Here is a 25,718-nt window from a genome sequence, read left to right as displayed (position 1 = left end):
CCCTGTCCCCGTTGGAGCCTGGGGCTGCCGCAGGACAGCATCCCGCCTGCATCAGCCCCGCATCCTCAGCGCCAGCCCCAGCCTGCGGCAGGGAGCTCCCTCCCTGGGGTGCCAGCTGCTCCCAGCGCCACCCGGCTCACCTTCAGCCCCTGGGCTGGCTTAGCAGTGGCTGAGGACCCATGCATAAACATGCGGTGCTTCACCGGGAGCTTTCCATCACCGTGACAGCTTCCCCCAGCATCGTTATGACAGCGGTATTCGTGCTGGCACCGATAAGCATCCATCTCTGCTTCCATTAAGATCTCCTATTTTACCGATTCCGTAGCTCAGCCATAAAAAACGTAGCATGGCGGCAGAGACTTGACATACAAGGTCTCAGGCTGAGAGTGATCGCTGGTGTCTTTTTCCCCCTTTCCAATCTAAAGAAGAAAATAATTTACCTATGGAGGGGCGCTCCTTCCTCCCCAGCCCGCTATCCAGCGCCCGGCCCCGCGAGATCCATGACGAACTCGGGGCAGCATTTTGCCAGGAGGAGGAGGAAGGAGTTTTTCTTTGGGGGTGGGACACGCTACAACTCTGTTCTTTCCCTATTAAGCTGCTTTTCATGCCGTTCATGCGATGGGTAACATGCTGGTGAATGATAACGCAGCTGAAAAGCTTCTGTTTGTACATGAGGATGCTGGTGTAGGATAGCCCTGAGGAGAATGAACATGCAAACACATTTTACAAAATGTATGTTTAAGACTTCGAGGGTCTTAAAATAAGTCAAATGTTCACTTCTAGCCTGTCAAAACACAGGTCCTACCTCTGACTTCCTGAGCATGTGCTCAACTTCTGTATTTTCAACAGGACTCCCCTCTCAGGGTGTGCAGGAAGAATGTACCTAGGCAGTATCTGTGTGCATTAAATTGGGAACCTGATATTTACTGAGACACGTGGGTCTGAAAGCTAACACCTTTTGTCACTGCTACGAATTGTTATTTGCTCTCTGATTGCAAACTGTTTTGCATTAGATTTAGCTTGCCCTAGTCACGTTTCTGAGAAATGAAGAGACGTGCTCTGTGAGTGGCGTTGCTCAGCACTTCTTGCAGGTTAGGCCTTGCAAAATACAGGCAGCTTAGCACCAAAAGCTATGATTTTGTTCACAGTCTGACTCAAACTGAGAGCACAAGTGGGCATACCAAGTTAGGGAAGGAATGGAAGAGGCAAGACCAAAAATACAAATGTATAATAAACATTTTGTTGTGCAGATAGGAGGATTTTAAGCATTTGTCAGGTTAAGTAAGCAGAAAAAGAAAACAGAATGGAAAAAATCTGCTTTTCTCTGTCACCCCATCTTTCAGTAGATATACTGCTTTGCTGTTCAGGTTTTCTTATGTCCTTAGGTATGGTTTTATCTAACACATCTGTGAGCAAAGTGTGCCTTGCTTGACACGTGACAGTCCTCGACCTGTCCAGAGATTTATGCATTTGTTCCCCTGGATGGCTCTCATTGAGCTTTTTGCATCTGCCGTAAACTATTGTGAATAAAATCCTTGAGCTTTCATGGGGCGGTAGAAATTACTCATTACAGAAGTCCGCGTGACTGGACTGGCACAGATGTGGTTCAGTCCCCACTGATATAAAAATAAATATGAATGGCTCCTTTTGGATCTTGACATTTTTATTTTCATACTTCATGCAATTCTTTTTCTGTTTTGAAACAGGTATTCTGTGACGCTAATCAAGTCGTGCAAGCCACAGACGTGCTGGACTGGGAAGACAAGGATGCTGCAGAGACATTGGTCGACAACGTGGTCCACTCCAGGATCATCAATCCCTTACGCCTGTTTGTTAAGCCATCTCCAGTACTGAAACACGGCCAGGTGTCCTACTCAGACAGCACAGAAAACTTTTGGGATTGGTTGTCCAACATCACGGAGGTTCAGGAATCTCTCGCACGAACTAAACGCAGACCTATCGTAAAAACTGGGAAATTCAAGAAGATGTTTGGATGGGGCGACTTCCACTCTAACATCAAAACTGTTAAACTGAACCTCCTGATCACAGGGAAAATCGTTGATCATGGCAACGGCACCTTCAGCGTTTATTTCCGACATAACTCCACAGGTCTCGGGAACGTTTCTGTAAGCCTGGTGCCACCTTCCAAGGTGGTTGAGTTTGAGTCGTCTCCACAGTCAACGCTGGAGACCAAGGAATCCAAGTCCTTCAATTGCCGGATCGAGTACGAAAAAACAGATCGCGCTAAAAAAACTGCCTTGTGCAATTTCGACCCCTCCAAGATCTGCTATCAAGAGCAGACTCAAAGCCATGTCTCCTGGTTGTGTTCTAAACCCTTTAAAGTTATCTGCATTTACATTGCTTTTTACAGCGTAGATTACAAACTGGTGCAGAAGGTCTGTCCTGATTACAACTACCATAGCGAGACTCCGTACCTGTCCTCCGGCTGAGACAGCCGCCAGTAACTGCAGAGATCCAGCATCAGTCATAAAAATCAGCATTCCCATTAACCTTCTGGAGAAATATGTTTTCCTATCAGGTTAAAAAGTCTTTTAAAACTGTAGCTGTGTTTGTGCTGTATCGTAAATAATCAAACTGTTTATGTAACAATCATTTTCATTTGAGACCGTTGCACTTTAGCGCTCTCATCGTTCACAAGGGAGCCACCAGGCAGACACATGATGAAAAAAAGAAATCAAAGCAAATTTTGTCTGTAATGAGCATCGATCGTGAAAATAAGTTTTTTTAAAGAAGACTCAACGGCAGACAGGTTATCTTTTACGTGAATTGGACAACACTTAGCAGGAAACAATCCTGTTTCTTATTGGGAACTTTAGGAGGTGACAGTATAAAGAACAAGTGATTCTCAGCTGCTTATATGGAAACCCAAATAAACAGCTCTCCCACTAATGTCACAAAGAATGTTCTACACACAGGGCTCAAAGAATCAAGTCTAAATATTGAAAGTGTTATTTCTAGGAAAAAGGAAAGGAAGCTGCATTTCTATGAGTTGTAGTAGTTGTACGTATTTGTTGAAGTGAAGAGTGAGTAGTTCTTCCTTCAGACTTTTACCCATGGATATGCAATGATGTAACTAAAAACTGACGAGTTTTAGTTTATTAGACCCACCAGGTGTGCAGGTTTGGTGTACATTTCTTCCTTCTGTGGTCATCACTGGTTTTGATCATTCTCAAGTGTTTGCACACACCCACCAGTACTAGTTTCATGGTGATAGAGAATGTACATACCCTGGAAAAAGATAATCTCTGTTTAAGTCTGAAAATGGTAACAGGGGCTGGTTTCCCCTCAAAGGAAGCAATTGTCTCGCTACCACTATACTGTGGCAAAGAAAATACATCACAGCATAAGGATGATGCCTGAGTAACACAGGCTTTCTGCTTAACGGCACCCAGTTGTCTTCCTTAGCATTGCATTGCATATTGAAGGTCAGTGCACAAGCAATGAAAAACAAAGAGGACAACAAAAATCTATGCATCTTCACCTCATAAAGCAGATTTCAAACAATTGCTATCGATACGAAAACATTCAGCCAGACTCACGCCTTGTACAGAAAGCATCTCTTAGTTGTAAAAACCAAGGGTCTGACTAGGAATTTGCTTCGGAAGCAAAGCTGTCGCTCCCTCTGAAGTCAGTAGCAGCTAGCTCCAGCGGTACAGCGCCAAGCACAAATCCCCCATGCTTTCTTTCAGTATTGATTTTACTGCTGCTGCTGGTTTGCTATCACAGGCCACTGTGACAGTCTGATATTACAGGTCCCATGCAAAAAGCTGGCTGAGGAAGCGCTTTTTCTAACCTATAATCAAACTAACATGCAGGGCCCAAGAAGCTACACGCAGCTTAAATGAAGTACTGTTAAAATACTTTGCTCAAGTGTTATGCACCCAGACAAATGACTGGCAGCTCAGAAGGACTCACTCATGAGATTAATTCTGATTTCCATGGTAAAGTCACAGACACAAATTTATTCTGTCAAAAATATAAAGGTAATGGTTAATTTGGTTTTCTCTTTAGGTGACAAACTTAAATGTGTGGTTTTGTTTCATCACAAATCTAAATGTTTTCCTCCATTTTATAGAGTCTCTCCTGTTCTAAATGATGTTTTTAGTTTGTCAATTATCGTCGATTCCTACAAGATGTTCTACTTTGTATTCTGTATAGCGTGTCCTCGTTCTAGCTGTATATAAGCTTGGATTTATTGCTATGGGTTCGGTGTTTGGTGCTTTTGTAACTTAGCTGTAAGCCATGATTTTATTGCCATGTATTTTTACTCAGCACTGTAGGCAATTAAAAGAAAACCCTACATGCTATTTATTGTAGAGTACGTGGAAACCATATATGTATATACACTTGAATATGTGTACATATACAGAATATATGTGTACATGTATTTGTATGTAAATAAAGAGAGTTTGCTAAATCTGTCACTCACTTGTGGTATATTTGATTTTTTTCCCCAATATCACTTTGTGTCCTTATGCATAAAAACTAAGATACTACAACACATCACTGAGTATTTTTCCCAACTGGAATTTGTTCTTCTATGAGATATTTACGTCTGCCCTGCACCTAACTGTGCTAGAAGCCTGGGGTGAATAGGTTTGATAGCATTTATGGCAGCTGAGAAGTGGATGTTTTGATGAACGTGGTCATAAACTGCTTAATAATTACGTAAAGCCCCTGAACCAGGGCATTAAAAGTAGAGGGGTTGGGCTCATGTCTGCCGGGTTCCTCCCCAGCAGAGGCTCTGTGGAGATTCAGGGGCCTGCTGCTTGGTCTGTCCGTGCTAGGGGAGCTTCTGGGGTAGGAGCTGGGTTCACCACCTGCAGCTGCAGAGCCAGGGCCCAGGCTGGGCTTCCCGCACCACAGGGTGAGGGCCCAGGGCCTGGGGCTGGCGAGCAGGGCTGGGGAAAGGCCTCAAGCCTCCGCCTGTTGTGAGCCAAGCGCCAGGTAGCAAAATGGGCTCACACACGGAGAAGACAGGTGCCCAGCCAGCAGCGGATGACTTGAATCAACTCTTGGGCCCATCCAGAAATCCCCCCCAGGAGCTTTCCTTCTCCCCTAAGGGCTGCGGAGCGACCACTGCCAGCCCTGCTCCTCTCCTGACGCACCAGCAAACGCAACGTAGGCCGGCGAGAGCTGAAGGTTTTCCACGTAGAAAAAGGCCCTGGCCTGGGGGGCCTGCACCTAGGAGAGGCTGCCCCGGAAGGCTCAGGGTTTGCCTTAAAGCAGGCCAAACGTCGGCCCAGGGAGAGGATGACCCACATGGAGCTCTGGCCTGCTCAGCAATGGCAGCCATATACCACCACCCTCCTCTTCCTCCTTTTCCCCTTCCTCCTCCTCCAGCCCCACTGCATTTGGGCAGCCTGGCTCCGTGCTCGACCCTGTGAGGGAAGGAGCCCTGGTACCAAAACCGGTTATGTCGCAAAACTCACCCCCACCCACTGCATTGTTTCTGATCAGTACCTTAAAAATCAGCCCCAAATCATTACAGAACATTTTTTAATGATCAATTTTGAGAAAAATCACTGCAAGAAAGGACTTGCAGTCACAAATCAGATTAAAAAGAAAGTGTTTCAGCCTAGCAAGTTAAGCAAATTACGCTCCAATGAACCTAACAGTGACAGACTTCATTTACTCAAGTTTCACTACCTGTGTAAACAGAACAAAATTTAATTTTACACAGAATAGGCACTACTTTAAAAAGAATTTTTCTGTATAAGCAGATGACTTTTTATACAAGTTTCAAATTTCAATAATTGTCACTCATGACCCTTATCCAGAGATTTTTGAAATAAGAATTTAGTAGATTAAATGTCGTGCACCTTAAAATAATTGCTTGGAAGCAAAGAAAATACATATTTTTTAGAAAATGTCCCAAGTGAGCAGGAATGACTTATGAACGAAGAACCAATGTTTCTCATCTAATTCAAAAAAGTTTAATATATTGAGTTATAAATCAATCCAAATCTCAACAGTGGAGTTTTGCATGTATTTATATAAATGCAAATAAAAATTTAAACTCGTTACTAAATATGCTGGCTGCTGTTCTCCCCATCACTCGGATATGAAGGTGTTCAGTGCAAATCAGCATCCCGAGCTGCTGCCTCCCACCCCCAAAATCATGGGTAGTTCAAGGACATTAGATTTTGCTATTTGTTTTATGCTCCGTTGACCAGCATAATCTGGATAATGTTTTATTTATAGTATAATAATGATTCGTCATTACCACTGTTCCTATTCAAATATGCACAGCAGAAAAGACAATAACAAGTCGCAAACTAAGCAGCTCAAGGAAACACACATCAATCAAATACATTTTTAGCTGTAGGCTGTATCATTTGGAAAGCTAGACTATGCCATTCCCATCTCTGCCTCTTGTGAACATCTCTTAGATGCATCCACCAGAAGCAGTTTCCTTCTTGTATTTTAAAATGAATAAATAAAATGATGTTTCTAACACATGGGCAACTAGCACTGAAGTGTATACTTAGAGAACATTACCTGTACCGTATTGGTCACTGACTAAAAACCAGGAATTAGCATAACCCCCTCACAGGTCTCCAAAATCAGGGTCACAGGTCGATATCATGGCCCAAGTGGGTTCAGGTCTCAGAAGCCAGAGAAAAGAAGCTAAGCCACATGTCAGCAGCACAGCCTGCTCAGATCTACCTTTAGTAGTGATGCAAGTGGGATGCAATCTGCTGGTGTTGCCAGCCTCATGGCGCAGCAACATTGCCCTGCAGACTGCTGCTGCCCACCAAATCACTCAGCTCACCAGCCTGGAACACCCATTGGTTTTCAGCCAGAAGACTTCCAGCTGCAGGCACTCTCAAGCAGGATCTCCAGGCAGGGTTTGGGATCTCATCCAGACCTGGGCCATGGGAGCAGTGCACAGGACCCTGCAGAATGCAACCTGACCGTGGCAGTGGGCACAGTCCCGGGAGAGAAGCAAAAGCTGCTTCTGAAACGTTTCCTCTGATGTCCCACTACTCACCTTGCACCTCTCCCTTTGACTAACATTAGTAAAGAAAACAGTTTTATTATCACCCTGATCCTAGCATCTCACGTTCCAGTTATTCTGTATACCTGCCCTTGGCTGCTTTACATTTTAGCCACTTCAAATGCAAATTCAGCTTCCCTAGTCTCTTGCCTCGTTCCCAGACAGTATGTGGCTCAGCCATCATTATGCAGTCAATTAAGCTTCGGCTACCTTATCTTAACAGCTCCAAATACGCTGGTGATCTTCCTGAAAGGTGATACATTATAATTGGTTCCAAATTGGCAAGAAAGTGAAGAGTGGAATATGAGACAGTGAGGCTATATGAATTAGCCCTAAAGTTTAAAATGGTAAAAAAAAAATAGAGCAACTAAAGCTATCAGTGTGTTTGCCTGGATCTTGTAGCATTGGTCAAATTTGTTTTATCTGCTACAGCCAACGTTACTTCCCAAGAAACAAGACTTGGGATCTTTTGGTCTACAGGCCCTGTAGGTAGCACTGATGCTGCCAGCACCCACATGCATGCCAAGGCATAGATCCACTGCGCTCACCAGCACTGAACCACATCAGGGAAAGGGTGAAGGTTGCACAAGGCTGCCACAGCACACTGCAGCTGCCCAAACTCTCTGAGCATACCTGTTAAACCTTAACCGTGTTCCAGCCTACAGCTCGTACAGTCGCAGGCAAGCTCAAAGCAGGTAACTCAATTCCTTCCAGCTGGGACTCGGAACATCACGCAGGCATTCCCGATGAAGGTGATAAACACCCCATCAGCCCTGAGAGCTGATACATGCCCCCCAGCTGTGAGTTTTCCAGACAGGTGGGCAGTGACTGCATTCTACCCCCCTCCCCATCCATATTTTTGGAAGTCCCCGATGAAACAATCCACACTGAGCTCTTCTAGGGTGCTCCTCTCGGGTGAGGGAGGACGTGGGGCTCTCCAGCCCAGACACGATGCCACTGCTCACAGGCAGGATGGATGCTGGGCTGCTGCGCCTCACAGGGACACGGAGAAGGTAGCAGCACGGACACCGGGACCCCATGGTCCCACCCCAGGGGCAGCGCCAGCTCTACAGGGCCAAGCTCTGGGTACGTGGCAACAGCAGTATTACCCACTACAGCCACTTGCATAACAATTCACATCTATTTTTGTGTAGTCTGCTCTAAAAAAGCCCAGGTTTCAAAATTCGTCAAGCTGATTTTAATTGAAGTACTTCAAAAGAAGCTTTTATGGTTCAGCTTGGTAAGAGAACTGAATATTAAGACACCTTGACTCTATTTTATGTCAATACTACTTAGGCTCTTCCTGCACCTTTTGAGGTGTCTCTGAAGCACACGCCACAGTGGCTGGTGATGCTGAGCTGACTTATACCACGAACCTAACAGCCCAGTGCAGAATATTTAACACATATTTCTGGGGAGGTAAAACAAAGGATTAAAAATACTTCAAGATGCCACATTTAAGATGATAAGCAAGCCTACTTAACATTATCTAGTACTCGAGAAGTGGATTGGAATTAAGGAGCCTTACGTCAATTGCATTTAACTGCAGCATTTCTGGCTTCAATCACTGAAGATCTGGATTAGCTAAAGAAATTCTGCGAAACCAAGGCACCTGCACAGCTGAGCTTCGTGGAGGCGATGCCAGGTGACTGCTCTGTCCCAAGGGAGCACCCCCTCTTCCAACTTCCTTCTGCTGGTTGTAAAGTATTTGTATTTACGAGACCCACAGCGTTTTGTGACAGCCAAGCACAACCTCGCTGCTCAAAGTAAAATGGTACCATGGATGAATAGCATGCAAGGCAGTCCAGACCCCTTAAATCATCCACGCTCAGTGCATAGAGATAGAAGGGATAGTTGTAATTTTATTTGGTAAAGGAAGTGGAGAGAGAAATGTATTTGATACATTACACCAGTTACCTTTAAAACAAGCAGAACCCTTTATTTAAAACATAAGTATTGAATAGCATTGCCAGAAGCAGATTAATTGCAGCTCCCAGGAAAAACTGAGCTTATTTCACATTGACTTTTATTCCCACTTGAATTAAGTTCCTTATGTTACACTGCTTCATTTGAATTTTTTGAATTGGTTTTGCATAGTATCATTTACTGATGTACTATCTTTAATTACATAATACACATACAGTCTCCAACTGCATTATTAATGGGAGTGTTTTTAATTAAATGGCTCTCAGCATAATATCCAGTCATTAATTTCACATGTTGAGGATGTGAAGAGATTCTATTCTGATGGTCTGGGGAAACTTTGTACTTTAGATGAGGAATACTTCCAAAGTGATAGTTTTAGAATGAAGTTGAAAATCATTACGAGCATTGAATTACCCTCTCAGCAGCTGGTACCGCAGTTATGCTCTGCTGGGCATTATCTATTCTTCAGCTGAAGTACTCCTTTTGCTCTGCCATGCTTCACCGCTGGTAATTTTCAGATGCCTCTCACAGGGTTCATGTGTATTCCACAGTGAATAATATCAGGCTCACCTTTTAGGAACAATTTATGCTCAGATAAGAACACTAAGGCTGCACCTTCCGCAAGGAAAAGCCCTGTGCCCTCCTTTCTAATTATATCTCACCTACCAGCACCCACTCAAGTTTCCAGTGCTCTCAGAAATGACCGTATCGATGCTCGTGGGGTCTGGGCTTTTTTCACCCATCCAGCAGATGGAGGCATGGACACACACTAGTGCAGCATGCAGGCTTTGCTGTAAGCATCCTTAGCATTCACCCTGTAAAGACGAATGATTATGGCCAAGAGACAGAAGAAGAGCATTATTCCCCACCTCACACCCCCTCCCCAAAATAGCACAACTTCAACGTTGTCTTATCCAGCCCAGCTTGGGAATGTCCATCCAAGCATTGGGTTGACATAAACTTTTCCTTTCCACAAAGTCTGCAGATAGGATTAATTTTCACCTGTTTATTTCCGCCCTCAGTTTATTAAAGATAAATCCTTATTTGTTTCCCCCCTTAAAGTTCTAGGACAGCATTTTACAGGAGCACTTTTAATCTTGGGAATCTTTGTGTGTGTGTTTCTATGAAAGCTCAAGGAACTTGAGGAAAACTAGGTTGCACACTACATGTGTTTGAACTGTCAATTCCGGGGTAAGTTTGCCCATTTTCCCCAAAGGGAATTTCCTGTACAAAAATATTGTGGCACGACTCTTACTAGTCTCTAGGCAATTAAGTCCTAGTAACACATAGTCCTGCAGCTTTGAGTAATTAAGCCCTATCTCAAAAGCTGTTCATTCTTTTTCAGCTTAAAAGCCTTTTCCCCAGTGCAGAGAGGAGCAGGCCCTGCCATCCTGTTCTGGCTTCTTACACCTTACTTACTTGTTCCTCTGCCTCAGCTCAGTTTCCTGCTGCAACACTGATGTTTTTGGATTTCTTTCTGCTAAACCACTCTAGAGCTGCTATCCATTTTGACACTGAGATGCCGCGGTTGACCCTTCCCCTTCTGCTCCTGTAGCCTAACTGCAGCAAGTTACCCGCCACCATCTCAGTTCAGCCGAGCACAGAAAGCCTTGTGAAGGAGGAGAGGAGACACTGAAGGAGCATCAATTAGAACAAATGCCCAGAAATCTCTCAGCAAGGTGAAACTGATCTCTTCTTCCAGGAGAACCAAAGGACTTCAGGTAGCAAGTTCACACCATCACTAGAAATCCTACAAAGGCTCGAAGCAGGGTCACCAAGTTTTAGTGCCCTGACCAGGAGAAAAGGCATGGAGACAGAGCATGGCCAACCAGGCTAGCAGCAGCAGAACCCCTATTTACAGAGCCTCCCCATTAAAGATGGTTGTTTTCTCTGGGTTTTTGTAATGGAAGGAAGAAGAAAAAGGGACGAACACCAGCACTTAATAAATTCCACTGTATCAAAAAGATACTAGGTCATGGACCTCCAGCGCATTAAAAATGGATTTTACAGAAGAGAAATAACTCAAGTATTTTTATATGACAAGACTAATTAAAATATATGCCCACATTCCAAGCATTTCATGTCTACATAAAACATTGCACCATAATGAAGATAATTGAAAGTATGACTTCCATCAATATTTAATTAGCATTTGGTGCTAACTCATTATTTTGGTACAATTAATTTGACATCTTGCGATATGGCCTGCACAGATTTCCGTCTCGAGTGTTGTTTTATTGGCGGAACACGAGTAACACTAGACATGTGCACCTTCCCTGAGGCTTCTAGAGGACCATGAAATATGGATACTATGATTGACATTTTAATCTAGCGCAGGATATGAAAACATAATATTGATGCTCAAAATATGCACGTGTATTTGGTTAATGCATTTTTGTAATAAGAGAAATATTCCACTCAACTAACATTTCAGAAAACAAATTGTACCGTCATCACGTCTGCCTCTTCTCCCTGAATCCTGACTTATGTACGCAGCGATAATTCAGTACATCAGACCCGCAGTGCCTTATTTCAGCTTTTTAAGGCCTTTGTAACTAACAATTTTGAGATGATTCCCTATAAATCTGTAGAGTTCTCTACAGGAAAGTGGATCTTCAGATGATCACAGGATACAAGATGACTCCTAATGACAGGGATAGACTTCACAGGAGTCTATTCTGCACTACCTACAAAAACAGGTAGACAAAGGCCAGAAGGGATAGGGTTGAAGTTATACATCAGTAATTTTGGCTGTCAGTCTAACTTTTGATGGAAGGCAGCAGGTAATAGGGATGGTTGTTAAAAGAGATCCTGGGGCAGTTTTGTCAGCACCAGTAGGATTTCATTGTAATGTTTGGATTCCTACAAGGAGACCTCAATGGATAAAGTTTCAAACGTGTAATACTTCTCCTTAGCCCTGACTTCCCATGGCTGCATAACATCGCCTCTTGTGTTGAGCTGCTCTGCTCCACCACAAAACAGCCCCATTTCAACAAACATGGTGAATATCGGAGCTTGTAGGTTAGCTTGCTCTTACACAAGATAGGATTGCCACCGTGAGTTTTGTGGTCAATTTAAAAACAATATAATGAATGCATTTTGTATGTCAGGACTCAAATCTGTACTTTATATGAAAACACTTAAAACACTGCAATCTACAAAACCTGAAGTTCTTTACCTTTCCATTGCAGCAATATTTAAAAACCTGCAAGAAGCATGGAGACCCTTTAGAACTGCAGATACCAAAGGTAATGTGTTGCCTAAAAAATACCTCTGCTCTGTACATTTTCATATACGTGCTTCCCTATACATAAACTAGCCTTTTCTGAAGACAAGGACTGCACTTGCTAGAAGGCACAACTGGGCTTTCAAAACTGTTGCAATACACTCAAAGTAGCCATTCTTTGGGAACTTGATCAGTTTTATGCACCTTCAATTGGTCACACCCCCAAAATTTGACTTGGTTCAAACCACTATTTGCCTACACGTAAGAGGATGGACTGAAGCGTTTGGCAAAGCTTTAATGAGTGTGACAAATTAAGAATTGGTAACAACAGCTGTAAGAGGAAAGTACCAAGATCTGCTGTAAGAGCTGTTTTTCTTCATTTTGCACGTCTGCGTTATTAAACATAAAACCTCTAGCTCATTGATTTTTAGAATTTCCCTCACTTGTATGGACATTTTCAAATATGTGCTACATATTTTTAAGGAAAAACAGCTCTTTTTTTTTTTAATGATTTTTCAAGCAAAGGCAAAGCTAATGAACAGATCCTATAACTTTGTCACTTTTGAAGGCTATTAAGACAGTAATATTCATGCCTGGCATGTTAATGTAGCAGCACATCTAAAGAACAAGAGGTAATCTCTCTTTAACCAATCGAAAAAGCATTTCCCAGCCAGCCTGACAAGTATCATTTACAACTTGCAGGCTCTGGCACACGTTTTTGTTCAAATCCCATTACGGGGCCCCAGAAGGACACGCATCACGCTAACGCAGTTCCTGGGCAAGGACCAAAGAAAGATCACCGTTCCCCTCTGAGTTATTCTTCCTGCAGATCTTCCAAGTGCAGTTATGATAACTCTGCCATCCACCTACTCAGAAACAGGCTATTGAGCACAGCGCTCACAACAGAGCCAGGATCTATTTTTCAGTGTCATTTCTCCTCACCTATTCCCCAAGCAGCTGTCAACCCAGGAGAGTAGGAGCAAAAAAAAATTTTGCTAGGTGCAAATGGGAAGAATGAGTACTTGGCCTGCAGTGTGAAGGTGTCAAGTCCTTCCAACTCAAACTCACTGGAAATAAAAGCCCTCATCACCTGTGCACATTCTGCTTATCAATTACTTGATAACAATAGGTGGTATTTACTTATGGCACAGAAGAAAAATCCCCAACTTAAGAAATCTGCAATGGTACCTTTCTCATTCTAGTTTGCAGAAGACATTCCTATGGCTGCTCATGCACAAGAATTCAGCAAACAACTTCTTGGCAAATCCTAGCCAGGCGTTTTTGCTCTGTGCATGTCTGCGCACACATGCATGCACGGTTAAGTGCACTACAGGGAAATTAATCCTAAATACAGGGAGCTCATGATCAAGCCAGTAGCAAGTTCAGCTGCAAACTCTAATAATGTATCATGCTCAAAGAGGTTTATATTACACATTTAGAGAACTGGCTAGGAAAAAAAAAACAAGACAGGTATTTCAACTGGTGGAGAAAGGTGTTGATGCAACAGCTGAAGAAGCTGAAGGCTAGATGTAAGACACTGACCATGAAAGCAGCCAGTGATGAGGGCTCCAGTACAGGTTTTACTGCCTCACCAATAACCCTTCTGCCCTGCCTGAGAGTGCTGTTGTGAACAACATGTGAACGTACTCCTTCACCCTCCACCTCACTCTTTTGGCATAAATCGCTGACCGAATGGCTTTGACAAGCACGTGCAAAGACACTAACTGTGAGCAGATGAGCACTGAGGCCTCAGCCCTACCAAGCCAGCCATGGCCTTTCCTTTTTCCTTTCCTCCAAGGCAGCACATGGCAGGCAGCTCTGGGGAAATTGGCATCTCCATTACAGGCACTTAAACCCTTTTTATCAGCAGGAAAAGAAGCCAATTCTGACACTCGTAGACTTGTAAGAGCCAAATAAAAGATTACAAAATGATGCCAGCACTATTGAAGGTTCTGTGATAGGAATCTCCACACACAGCTGTATAAGCTGCTTATGTTTTACCACTCATTGACCTCAGCGCTGCTGAGCCAGCCCCATGTTTTTTGTTTGTTTTTAAACGATGAAACGAGGGGAAAACATTCACGTCAGGAAAAATTTCTTCCTGTCTTTGTGATTCATGTTAAAATACAAACACAGATTATTGTTAAAGACCGTCTCAGTGCAACAGCACCTTCCCTACCTCTACGCGCCTTTATTTGGAGGAACCAGGAACAAATATTGAGTTTGCTCTCTGCAAACAAGCAAAGAGGGAAGGTTATGGACTTGCTGATAGCACTGACTTAAAGACTGTAAACACAACGACTGTTCATAGAATGACTAAGAGTGCAGAGGTTATTATTTTTTTGATTTACACAGAAGCCCAACGACAAAATGCTCTTGGGTTTTATACCAAATGGAGTGTTCTCAGCAGCTGATTTGAGAGAGAGATTTAAATAACCAGACTTAACATTCCTCAACATTAAACAGTAACCTCCTCTTCACATAAACCAGTCAAAATCCTCTTAATTTTTAGCTCTTCATTTTTTTGCTAACTGTCCAGAATATCACGTAGCAGCCAGCCCAGGATGGTCAGTGTCTTAGAAGAATCGGATTAAGCTACATATTGGAGACCTCACCTGGAACTATACTTTCGGTTCTCACATTGACTATGCTATTTAGGACTAGAGGATATTTTTATCCCAACACATTTTAAATAGCTCCTAATGCCAAGGGATATCATAAGAAAAAGCTTCCTGAGCATCCATACTAACTTTTTTTTCAGGATAATTCTTTTCCGAAAGGCAGTATTCTGCTTGAGTACTTTGATTAAAATTTGTACAGGATATTCACAGAGATGAATGTGACCAGGGCACGCTGCCCCAGTAAACATCGCATATTTAACTAAACAAGTGACAAGATTAGTATGAAATATTTGTCAATAAAGCAACTCAGAATGCAAGCACTCAGTTTCTTTGACGAAGTACATCTGAATAAATAGCCTTTTTGTGGCTATCCAGAGACACTAATTTTAGGCGCACAGACTCCGCAGCTCTTGCAGGCCTCCAGAGCTGTGACAGACTCATTCCTCCACTCCTGCCAGTTCCTGTGGTAACTTCAATCAGCAGCACTGGAAATCTCACCAGTTTAAGAGTCGTGAGCAAGGTAGAGGCAGAACGTGGCCTTGTATACACCCTAAAGCTGTTAGAGGGCCTACCAGCCACAAGTCATCCTAATGAACACCTGCAATACCTGCTCTCCGGCCTGAAAGCTGTGGAGAAGGGGCAAGCCTCTTATGAGAAGGAAATGCAGTTTTTGCAGTTTTAGTCTCAACTCGTGATAACGGGGCAGCACCAACCCAAGGAGCAGAATGCTCACAGTTTATGGTGAACTATCTCCTTGCTGTCTCGTTTGGTTTTGCAAGTTCCCAGCTTGCATGGTGTTCATTGTAGTCTTGAGTTATTTTTCTGCATTAGCAGCTTGAAAGCATCTCCATTGCAGAAAGCCAGTTTCAGATGATTATTCTGCCAAATACTGTGTTCTATTTCTTCAAGCTGATTCTTTATATCCTGCCAATGTATTATAATTTTTTATCCTGCTGCCCTTTTTAATGAGAAAATACTTGTTTGATTGCGGTTCTTTCCTCTGAATGAGCTTTTGCATCAAAAGAGGCAAGACTAATTAAGCAGAAACCAAAGTTGTTTTTTGCGAGTCAAAGGTTAAGTACCTGCAGAGCAGCATGGAAATCTTGAGCTCCCATGCAGGCAAAATAAAGTAAAAGGAATAGCTAAAATATGCTACTGATTTTAAATGCAGAATTCATATGATGTACTTAAATAAACCCCTCAACGTGTTGAGTAGGACAAAACTGAATGACAAAGAGGTACAGATATCCTAAATATTTTGAAAAAATTCTGAAGAGATGCTCAACATCAGGACTTTTGTCAACTTGCAGACCTAAACATTTCCTAAAGCAGATTTAGACTCATGACTTGAGCCTCCTGATGATAGCTCTGCATTCCTACATTCCCTATCTTCCCCTTAAAGAGTAGCTGAGAAGATATTTTGTAGAAAAGATTTGAAACCTGGGTCATGCCCAATTTATTTATTATGGCAAAAGCATATTAAACTATTTAATGTACCTACCATATTCTCCCTGCTGAGTTGAAAATATACACCTGAAAAACCTCAACATCCCAAAGAGATAACATACTAACATGGCTCACCCTCACACACAAATCTACATTTTTTTAGAAACACTGGAGCCTGAATATGCAAATTATAAGAATGTATTAATTATCATTAGTCATTCCTTCACAAAGACTAGAACTAATTGGAGAAATAATTTGAGAAAATTGAAGTATATGACAGAAAGCATTAAGATTCATTAAGTTTCAATTCTCTGGTCTGTCAGCTTGTCAGAAGTAGACGTCTGCTATTTAGGCATTACTGGCAAAACACTGTTTTCCTAACCTAGTATACAATTTAACCCTTCTTGTAGTTGGCTCTGAGATCAACTAGATTTGACATGATACATTTACTATTAAAGGCACTGTCAAAATGTGATAAAATTCATCTCCATGTCTTTCAACTGAGGAAAATGAACTTGCTGAAATTCTTGCAAAGCATTTGCAGGTTCCTTAGATGAGGTATTTTATTTATATTATTTCAAAGGTGCCAGCCCACATTGGAAAAAAAAGGAAAAAAACAGCAAAAACCAACAGGACTTTTGAAGGGACAGGTACTTTCATAAAAGGATATTCATACACTTCCATATCAAGCCCTCATAAACTCACTTTAGCCAGAAAATATAAAAATATGCAAGATGTTCTGGGCATTATTTGTCATAATACTAACAGCCAAAAGCATTTTGATATTTATGAAGGCAAAGAAGTAGCTTAGAAGCTTGTCTGCATCTAGAAAGACATTGTTGCACCAACAATCAATATCAAACAGCTCTTGTTAACTTCAGCTGCACTTTTTAGTATTCAAACTGTGCCTTAGCCCAATAGTTACAGAGAAAAAGGGCAATGAAATTTTACATCTATCCATTTGTTGCCTTTAGATAATCCTCCTCAAGTTGTGCTGGTATGCAATCTATTAATCCAGCATAATAAAACAGTCCTGTTATAGGGGAAAAATGAAGTCTTAAAGTTGGAAGAATTCCCACATATACGTGTCTAAAAGGAAAAAGCCATCTGCAAGATCTGACAGGGACAAGATGCAAAACTTACTAGACTTTGTTTCTTTTACAACATATGGCATGGGCTCTATGGAGAACATCACAGCTCTTAATTTGAGGGTGGCACAACCACCCCACCAAGTCTTTGCTGAGCACAGTGGGTAGACATTTTAGTTGCATGCTTCAGTAGCAGGTAGGTGGCTTGCTTTAAAATTTCAAGACTTGATAAACTTAACAGAGCTGGTTTTGAAATTATGCGTACACAATGCATGCAATTCATTTTAAAGCTTACAGAAAGTTATCAACTTAAAAATGAAAAAGTTTGAATAGTTTACTTGGCAATTAAGGTTAAAATAGGACATTTCCCTGCAATTAAAACTTCTATGATTTAAGAAGTCACGCTATGAGAATTTTTTGCATATGCTTCAAAATTTACCTTTATTAAAGGAAATGGCTTAGTCGACTCTGCAGTGAATCTGGGAAGTCAAAACCCATAACTGCTTAAAATTCAACACAAATTGCCTCCGCTCTGATCAGCAGCACAAAGTCTGACATAGTGCAATTTATTTTCTACATGACTATCACTGCCAATACATGAAACATGCATAAGTTTGGCAAAGCACAGATTTACGCTCATTATATACATGCCCTTGATTGAAATACAGTACCCACATGAAAATGTTGCTACACTCCAATCTCTACTAAGAATGCAGGACAGAAATGTTAGTGTCAAGTCATGCTTTCAAAACAAGGCAAATCCTCTCTCTACTTTACAAGATGATTATCACATGTTGCTACTGCTGTAAGTCTTCAAATACTTTAACTGAGAACTCAAAGCAGTTGTTTTCTCTATAAGCCATGCCCAAGAAAACTCTGCAAAATTATTTCTCCCTCCTTATCTGAGTCTGGAATCACAAGCTCATTTCTGACGTTTATACTTGACTTACAGTAAACCCAATTTTACACTTAAAACATTCTCATACTATTTAAAACACACCTTATCTGACAAACACTGGAATGCTATCTCTTATTCCCAAGCATTCATGAATTCTCACAGCTGCTTTTTTTTTTTTTTTTTAGTTTTGGGGGGGGTTGTTTGGTTTTTTGTTTTGCCTAGATTCAGTGGTTCTAGCAGGACAAGCTTCCATCACAGATCTGAAATACTTCACTCGACTTCTGCATTTGCATTTCTTCCAGCTTTTTCTGAGAGAACAAACGGGGAATCTTCAAAACAGATGATGCAAGAAAAAAAACATATTACTCTAGTGGAAAATTAGCAAAATATTTGCAGAAAAAAACTGTTCAGAAATGCTATTGTTTCAACAGCAATTACTACTATTTCTTCTATTACTATACAATTAGGAAGCTAAGTGCAAAGTTATTTTTACATATAATACAAGTAGTTTTACTATTAAAATAGTTTACTTAATAAATGTGGAAAGTAAAGTTTGTACTGGAACGTGCAAAGCTCTTTCTTAAATAGTAACAGAATTCAGCCAAAACATGGAAAAAACACTGTTATTAAGGTTTATATTCTTCCATATAGAATATAATAAAGCATTCATTAAGTTTAGCTAAGTCAAACAGGCAAGATCCTAGAATAAATCTGAATTTCTTACAGTAAAATTAAGATGCTATTGAATAAACATGACAATTTACAAATAAAGTTCGGAGAAGTGGCAGACACTTTAATTGCCATTTCTCACCTGTGACTGCTTAGGCTGCACTTTGAAATACTTTAATGCCAGTAACAGGGACTGCTTAAGCTGGCACTACTCAGGACAAACTATGCCTTCAGCATATGGCAGAGCTGGCAATTTTGTATAGTGAGATGCTTTTTATTTTAATAGCACATCTTATCAATTCCCATGAACATTCATTATTTGAGCTTTTCTGTTTTAAAGAAAGATGACACACAAGACTTCAAAGGAGAATTCTAAGAAAGCTGCTAAAGAAAAACTTACTGATATTTAAGTTAAATCAAGATTCATATAGATTGGCAGTGTGAAGTACTCTTGTACCCAGTTTCCACACAATGGACTATTAGAATTCAGTTTAGAAGGCAAATGGGTGCTTTTTAAAAAAATGATTGGCTGAATAATGAACTAAACTTTAAAGACTAAGGATAAAAATAAAGCCTTCTTTAAAAAGCCTTTTAAGCTTTCTCAAAAAAAAGCTTCAACATCCTTTACCTAAACGTAGCAGCTCATTTATAAACTGGAACTTGCACAGTTAAATTTGATTACGATGCACTGTGCTAACCAGTCAAGTTTACTATGGCTGTTACTGAGACTGCCTGTAACGGTGTAAGTTATGCCACTGTTTTGCTGTAAGCCCCAAGAGGAAATTTAAGCTGAATCATTGTGGAGCAGCCACTAAGGGATGTTAATTTCAGGCAGATGTGGAGAATTTTACATGTACCTATAGACAAAGGTGGCATTCTATGCTGAGACACCCAAAACATCCCCGTAGCTATACTTTTTACCCCAGGAATTTTAGAAATAAATAATGCAGCAATATATAGCTTTATAGCAATATGTTGTCAACTGTGCTAATTCATGTAGTAGCCTAGGTAACATAATTGAGGTAACTGTGTTCAAACGGCCTGTTACTGTACAAAAAGTAACTTACCTTCACATTACCTGCTCCCTGAGCTCAGTGTCCAAATTCAAATCCGTACAGCAGCATACCAACCGTTCCGCATATTTTTGCGGAAATCTATAAACAGACGAAAACCCATGACCTATCCCTAAGGATTATTTTTACACACTACTCTTCCCACAGAAATGGGAGTAGCATTCCGTTGTACGTGGTCATTATGAACCTATACTCACTGGCAGGAAAAAGGGACTGTTTGCCATGGCAGGTGATTTTAAAAAAGCCAACCTCTTAGAAACCATGATACTCATCTTCATCTCCACAGCCTTCATTATCAAGGGAACAGCTCTCCTTCCGTCTGAGCACCAGTTCTGACAGTCTGTGCAAAGGCAGTTGTTTCTCAGGAAAGCAACCCATAAGCTATTCAGAGCTCTGTTATTTTAATTATTTTAAAGTATCAAAATCGAGAAATAGTTAAGTGGAGATCAGAGCAAGACTGCAATACGAACCTACCCAAAAAAGATTTCCAGAAGGACAGCAGTATATTTTACACCAAACTGTTTTACAGTGCTGGTAAAATATCCTTCTCAAAGCACAGAAACAACAGGAGACACTATGATCATATACAGGCGAAAAAATACAAGTCACACAGACACGTTCTGTATAAGTAACAACTTTATTGTAACTTGATGTGCTGAAACGCAAAAATATTTTCAGCAACAAGGTACAAAAAGTATTTCACCATTAACATCAGCTGATAAAAAAAGGCTGGATGGTTTGATACAACTGTTTACATATCTGAATTCTTAGTCATTTCCACCCCAAAACAGGTCTAAGTCATTTCACTGGCTTAATTTCTAAAATAGGACTCATGTATCTCAAGCCTTCAAAAACCAGGTTACAAATACAGCGAAGTTCCTTGCAAAACACTTGAAATAGTGAATTCCCTTTACAAACAGTCCATTTACTGTAAGCAGAAGCCAAGTTATGAGACTAAGTCAGTGTCTTGCTAGCTAATGAGCTAAGCTCTGTACTAAATATGCTATCAACACCAGATAAAGAACATTCCATTTGTCAAATACAAAAAAATCAATTAAGATAAGGAATTTTAACCAACTGCAAAAGTCAACGTAATTCAACAATTTCAGGCAGCAATACCTCACATTTGCAATTCACTGTCTTATGAAACACAGTTTCAAGTACTGCACATTATTTTAATCTCCCAAGGGAGAAACCTTACCATGAGGATTTAAAAGGAACATCATCTCCATGTAGGTCTTCTACTGACCCGTGCAAAGGTGAATTTTATGCTAAACACTCAATGTTTAGAAAAACATCAAAACTAGAGTAACTTGTAAAACTAACTCTGTATCCATGATTATCATATTTTGACATACACTCAGCTTGTAACAGCAAATATGTTCACATTTTCACAAAATATACCATTACTCAACTTGTATCTGTAATTCCACATTTTTGCAGTTTCCACAGTGAAACTAAGTGTAGTTTCTCAGGAAAACTTAATTGTGGAAGCAAGAGTCAACATGCAACAGAGTTCAAAGGTATAATCTGTAACTTTTACTCAACCACGTGTCAAACATTCTCCTTCACCTTTAAAAATACCTTTTTAAAAGATCTTGTATCCTGTTAAATCTTCCCTTCATTGCAACAGTTTCCTAAAAAAGGCACAATGTGTTTATACTTCTGCATGCAGTAAATGGACTAGAAAATAAGGATTGTTTATTGAAGCCTCTTCCACCCAAAGCATCTCCTTAGGAGAGGTCCAAATGGAAAAAAAATATATAATACATAATAGCATTTTAACAGCAAATTGAGTCCTTATTTTTAGAAAGTCATTCTTGACAAAAAACACCGCACAGTCATACACACACACACACGCACGCACACACAGGACACATGCAGGGTTCTCCCCAGAAAAGTATGGAAGCGGTGGTTCACATATATCCGAGGGAGTAGTGTTGGCAAGCCAAAACATGGCACCTTCATACAATATATTCCTAATCTGTATACAAAACTAAGAAAAAACCCTAAAGACTTCAGCCTGAAAAAAACCTGTCCGTTGTAATAGATAGTTTTATATCTGCTGCACTTAGAACTGACAACTGAGGTTTTGACGGGCGAGCTCTTGAGATGTGGGGAATGAAAACAAGCTACTGAATCTGACGAACGCTGCAGTTATCAGCTGTCCTGCTCCAGTGAGAACACTGCATGTAGTTAGAGAACAGAAGGGGTGAATAGTTAGTGCGCTCACTTAAGAATACAGCAACTGTTTTACCTTTTCCTTAAGAGCTGATAAAACTTAATATACATAATAAATAAAACCAAATCTCAACAGATCAATCATGATTTCTGTGTTTTCTCCCTGTTAGTGTAATGTATGGTATACACTGCCTAACTTGAAAAGTGGACACTTCACAACGTAGATAATATCACAGCACAGTGTCTGACTTTTTGGTACAAAGTGTGCTATTAAGCTTCTGAAAAAAGTCTTCATAAAATCCTTAAGCGTTCCATTAGATTACTGTATGCTGTTACTTTAGAACAAGCTGAACTGGACAATCATTACAGTATTAAATATTCAAGTCACTTGGTACGTTAGAGCTGCAAGTTTTACCAGTGATGGGTATGAGGATATTTAGTTCTAACACATTACACAGTGCAGCAAAAACATCACTTTTTGGAGGGAACAATTACCTTTACTTCTTATTGTGAAGAATGCTTATGAGACCTTAGATAAATATTTAAAAATTGATAAAAGGATAAATCTCTGTAAATATATAATTTGATGCCTTATGTACTATTAAAGTTTCTGATTTTACACTTTATCCATCATAAAGATTTAGTTAGAAGGTAAGAAAATGCATGTTTAGAGGTTATTTTATTTAGAAATTGGCCCGGGCGTTTTTTTCCAATTTGTCTTTGCTAATGGTTCGCTAGACACCGAAGTATAAAACTATATACTCTTTCCTCTAAAAATTTCATTTAGAGCAATTCAGATGAATCCTAATGAAATGAGGATGCAGATAGATTTTAAGATAGTAAACAATGTGAAATTCCTCCTCTCTCCTCCCTGCATAACTTTTTTTTTTTTAAACTACGCAAACTTAAACCTTTATCCAAACATGATTATAAATTACGTGAGATCTCCTCCCATTCTCCACCACGAAACCAAAGTCTTCCCAAAGAAGAAATGCAACGTATTTTCACTATTACAGTAAACTTAATGTAATAACTCAGGAAACAGAGTGTGCACTACTGCAGACTTTTCCTCCCAATTGTAAACAAAGCTATCAAACACTGAGGATGTTGGTATTAAAGCTAAGGTTCATATAATAAAGAACTGGCCCATGACAAGCAGTTTACAAATGTTTCATCCTTTTCACATTATGCAGAATTTCAATATCATCCACAATGCTAGCACAATAACTGAAATGCAAGACTGAGCAAGTCTCTGCTTGCAAACACCATCTGACATTTCAGGGAAATATTCCTCTTGATGTGTATGCAGCCTCCCCAGGTGTTAACAGAAACTGTGCACACACATCGAGACAGGAAAAATCCCTCCTCCAGAATTTTATCTTTCACATGCCTTTTTCAAATAAGAGAAAATATTCTGTTACTTAAATACAAAAGCCTGCAATAGTCACCTTCAACTGAGTCTTAAAAAGACATGCCTTTCTCTTCTAACAAAACTAAATCCCATGTGGCTGTGGGCATTTGAAAATGTATCCAAAAAGTTAAGCCACAATTACCTGTACCTCATTAATTCATCAAAAGCAAAATATATATGTACCACACAACATACAAAAGTTACACGTTAAAAGTGCATATAATCCATTTGGCCCATTTCTTCAATTTACATTTGGTCATTCTATGCATCCTTTACTTTGCTATGTAACCGTACATGTGGGATATATTTTTCCATACACAATACTATTCCGTTTTCACATTGAACTCCTTGCCTCTCATTCAGTTCTGCATTAAATGTAAACTAGTGATGGACCGTCAAGAAACACAAGTAAGAGGTTTATTCTGTGTTTCTTTTCACCGTTTGGACAGCTTTGACACACACACAATAAGCATTACAAACTGTAATGAAAATACATTTTTGGGCCAAACCATTGCATATTTGCCCCACAATGAAAAATAAATTATGTTCAAAGCAGTATATTGCCATAAATAGCCTGTAGGCATTCGCTGAAGGTAAACAGGCTCTCCCTATACTTAGCACTTGCCTAGGGTACATTACGCGCCTCTGGTTCAAGTGCTTTCAATGAGAGGCTAGTTAAAACCTTCCAGTTAGCACAGGACCAAACTATAATAATCTTTTTTCTTCTGAAAATAATGGAAGATCCCTTTCAAAAATTAATCTTCAGTTATCAACTTTACTGCATTATGGAGCTAGTGCAATCCTGCAGAGCCTAGTCAAAAAGACAAGGCACATTAAAAAATAATAATAATAAAAAAAATCAAGATACATTAAACTATATGGACTAGAGTCATTGAAGATAATTTAAGGCCTTTCAGTGAATTAGAGTAATCAGTCTAATTTAAAGCTGAGGATTAAACCATAAATTATCCATCTGAAAAGCAAACAATAGGCTTTTTCAGCTTCTGTTCTGTGTACAAGGATAACAAAAACTCTTGTTATGGTTTGTGAAAACACCTCTGGACATGGAGGAGTAGAGTCAATTCAATTTCTCTAAGTTCATGGAAGATTTCATGACTGTTTTAGCCGTTTGCGTGGAATGCCAAACTGTGGACACTGTGCAGATGCTAGTGCGCGAAAGGCCTCTGCTACTAAGTGAGGGTGGGAGTGGATCATGGACTTCCAGCCTGCTGTTTCCATTATGTCTGTTGCTTGGCTGAAAACAAAAGTATTAAGAATAGTCACACAATTTTACAAAGCAAGTGCACAAACACACAGTGGAGAAGAGCAGGGAAGGCGGGATTACTGCAGATGAGCAACTGAACGTGACAGACAACAGACTTTACGAATGCCAATAACAATGCCTTTGGGAAGGAGCACCGAATTTGGGTATGCTAACAGCATCACCATGTGTAGGACACAGGCTACTTATCCTGCCCTAGTCAATATCAGCCAGACCTCAGATAGAGAATTGTGTCCTATACAGAGCAGAGTGTAAGATAATTACCTTGGAATTGCACATGAAAAACAATAAAAATGATAAGAGGATAGCTAGGAAAAAATGAGGTTTAGCATATAGAAGAGAAAACCAGGGGAAGACATGATAATCTCATTACATAGAAGAAATGATCAATTTGTAGGAGAGGGAAGGATGACATGATGCATCAGTTTAAACTGCAGTAAGAATGATATAGTTCATGTACTAGAGAAGTTATGAAGACAGATTAGCTGGCTGACTGCAGAACCCTTCACTGGGAGATCGCAATCTGAATACCAGCAGATGATACTTGGACATTCACTCCTGCTTCAGTACAACATTACAGGCTACATTTGGCAATGGCTACTGAAAGCCATTGTGATTTTTAACTGACACAACAGTAACCACAGGTGTCAGCCAGTATCACATCGATATCCAGGAAATAAGAAAACAATGTATATATAGTACTTTTAAAAGGTAAATGCAATATTTTGAAATGATATAAAACCATAAAATTTTACTCTGTACATGAAGAATACTACACTGATTGAGAGGCATGACACATTGACCACAGATAAATTTGTAATTTGGAACCAACAGCTTGTGCCTTGATCCCAGATTTCCGTTGCCCTGCATTTTCGT

At 40.4% G+C, this 25,718-nt stretch overlaps 2 protein-coding genes across 8 annotated transcripts in view; one reads left to right on the top strand and one right to left on the bottom strand.

Moving 5' to 3' along the window:
- NXPH2 (neurexophilin 2) overlaps positions 1–22,910 on the top strand; it is a 53,990-nt gene extending 31,080 nt beyond the window's left edge. The window contains exon 2 of the mRNA XM_080599181.1: positions 1,707–22,910. Within this exon, the coding sequence (XP_080455307.1) occupies positions 1,707–2,450 (744 nt within the window). The 3' untranslated portion in view covers positions 2,451–22,910. The remainder of the gene's footprint in view (positions 1–1,706) is intronic.
- Positions 20,587–25,718, bottom strand: part of SPOPL (speckle type BTB/POZ protein like) — a 33,973-nt gene continuing 28,841 nt past the window's right edge. For all 7 annotated transcript variants that reach the window (XR_013953421.1, XM_080599175.1, XM_080599179.1 and 4 more), the window contains one exon: positions 20,587–24,815. Coding sequence is in view for 6 of the 7 variants with exons in the window: in XM_080599175.1 (XP_080455301.1) it covers positions 24,671–24,815 (145 nt within the window). In the remaining variant the exon portion in view is untranslated. The remainder of the gene's footprint in view (positions 24,816–25,718) is intronic.

This window comes from Anser brachyrhynchus (assembly GCF_964034855.1).
Source record: "Anser brachyrhynchus genome assembly, chromosome: 7".
Lineage (NCBI taxonomy): Eukaryota > Metazoa > Chordata > Aves > Anseriformes > Anatidae > Anser > Anser brachyrhynchus.
This window is presented reverse-complemented; position numbering and strand designations above follow the sequence as displayed.